Here is a 1,236-nt window from a genome sequence, read left to right as displayed (position 1 = left end):
CCGAAGCCATACGGTACGGAGCCATCGATACTGGACCGGTTCCAAGCACCAAGTCGATTGAGAACTCCACCTCTCTATTGTGAGGTAGCCCTGGTACTTCATTTGGGAACACGTCTTCAAATTCTTGCACCACTGGTATGACAAACTTCATCTCTTCTCCCTCTACTTCTAGATGTGTGAAGATCATGAAACACTGAGCACCGTCCTACAGCTCCTTCATAACCTCGTGAGATGATAACAACTCAGGTTCCTCTGAGTTGGGAAATAACAACTTCTTCTCTCGACAGTCTATAAGAATGCAATTAGCAGACAACCAATCTATCCCTAAGATCACCTTCAGCTCTTGTATAGGTAAGCATATCATATTCACTTTATACCTACGTCTCTCTACCTCCACCGGACACCTAGCATATAAGGACGACGTCTTGACCAAACCCGATGTCAGAGTAGACACCGCAAGCTCGCACTGCAGGTCGCACATCGACATATTCAAACGTTCCACACATGTATCTGACACAAAGGAGTGTGTCGCTCCAAAATCATACAACACACAACATTTCATCCCAGCTATTAAACAATGACCCATAACTAGGTTACCTGATCCTACAGCCTCTGGTCCCGTCATAGCATAAACCCTGCCTATCGCCTGAGGCCTGTTGCCTCTATTTCTCTGCTGATGCTGGTGGAGAGTCTGAATTGGAGGGCGTGTCACTGCCCTAGCCAGAGTGGGGCAGTCTTTCCAAAAGTGGCCTTCCTTGCCATAGTTGTTACACCTGCGATAGCCCTCCATGCGTGGGCAAACGTTCCTCAAATGAGGGCCTCCACATATGAAACATTGTACTCGGCCCTGCTGAGGAGGAAAGCTCCTAGACCCCTAGGACTGGTGGTGGGGCCTATCATATAGTCTTCTTCGCTCCTCATGCCTCGGTTTGGATCCAGATGGTCTGCCAACCTTCTGATGTTGTGGGCACTGACCCTCTACTTCCTGCTTCATCTTCTCCATCACTTTGACCTTCTCCACCAGGGCGGCAAAATCCTTAATGGATAATGGGGTCACCATCAAATGGATATCACCGCGGAGGCCATTCTCGAACTTCCTGCATCGTCACTCCTCATCAAGCAACATGGTGTAGAAACGACCGAGATGCTTGAATTTCTCAGCGTACTTTGTCACCGTCCTCCCCCCCTGAGTCAATCGGAGGAATTCCACCTCCTTAGCATACCGGACGCTGTCTG

At 49.1% G+C, this 1,236-nt stretch overlaps 1 protein-coding gene across 1 annotated transcript; it reads right to left on the bottom strand.

The window, feature by feature from the left end:
* Positions 1-205: 205 nt before the first annotated feature.
* Positions 206-790, bottom strand: LOC114194810. Its single transcript, XM_028085221.1, has one exon. It carries the CDS (start codon positions 788-790, stop codon positions 206-208), a length of 585 nt encoding a protein of 194 aa, XP_027941022.1.
* Positions 791-1,236: the final 446 nt, after the last annotated feature.

Source organism: Vigna unguiculata, chromosome 8, assembly GCF_004118075.2.
Source record: "Vigna unguiculata cultivar IT97K-499-35 chromosome 8, ASM411807v1, whole genome shotgun sequence".
Taxonomy (NCBI): domain Eukaryota; kingdom Viridiplantae; phylum Streptophyta; class Magnoliopsida; order Fabales; family Fabaceae; genus Vigna; species Vigna unguiculata.
This window is presented reverse-complemented; position numbering and strand designations above follow the sequence as displayed.

Excerpts from the sequence above, each read along its gene's own strand:
- LOC114194810 (XM_028085221.1), bottom strand. The coding sequence starts at position 790 with ATGGAGGGCTATCGCAGGTGTAACAACTATGGCAAGGAAGGCCACTTT.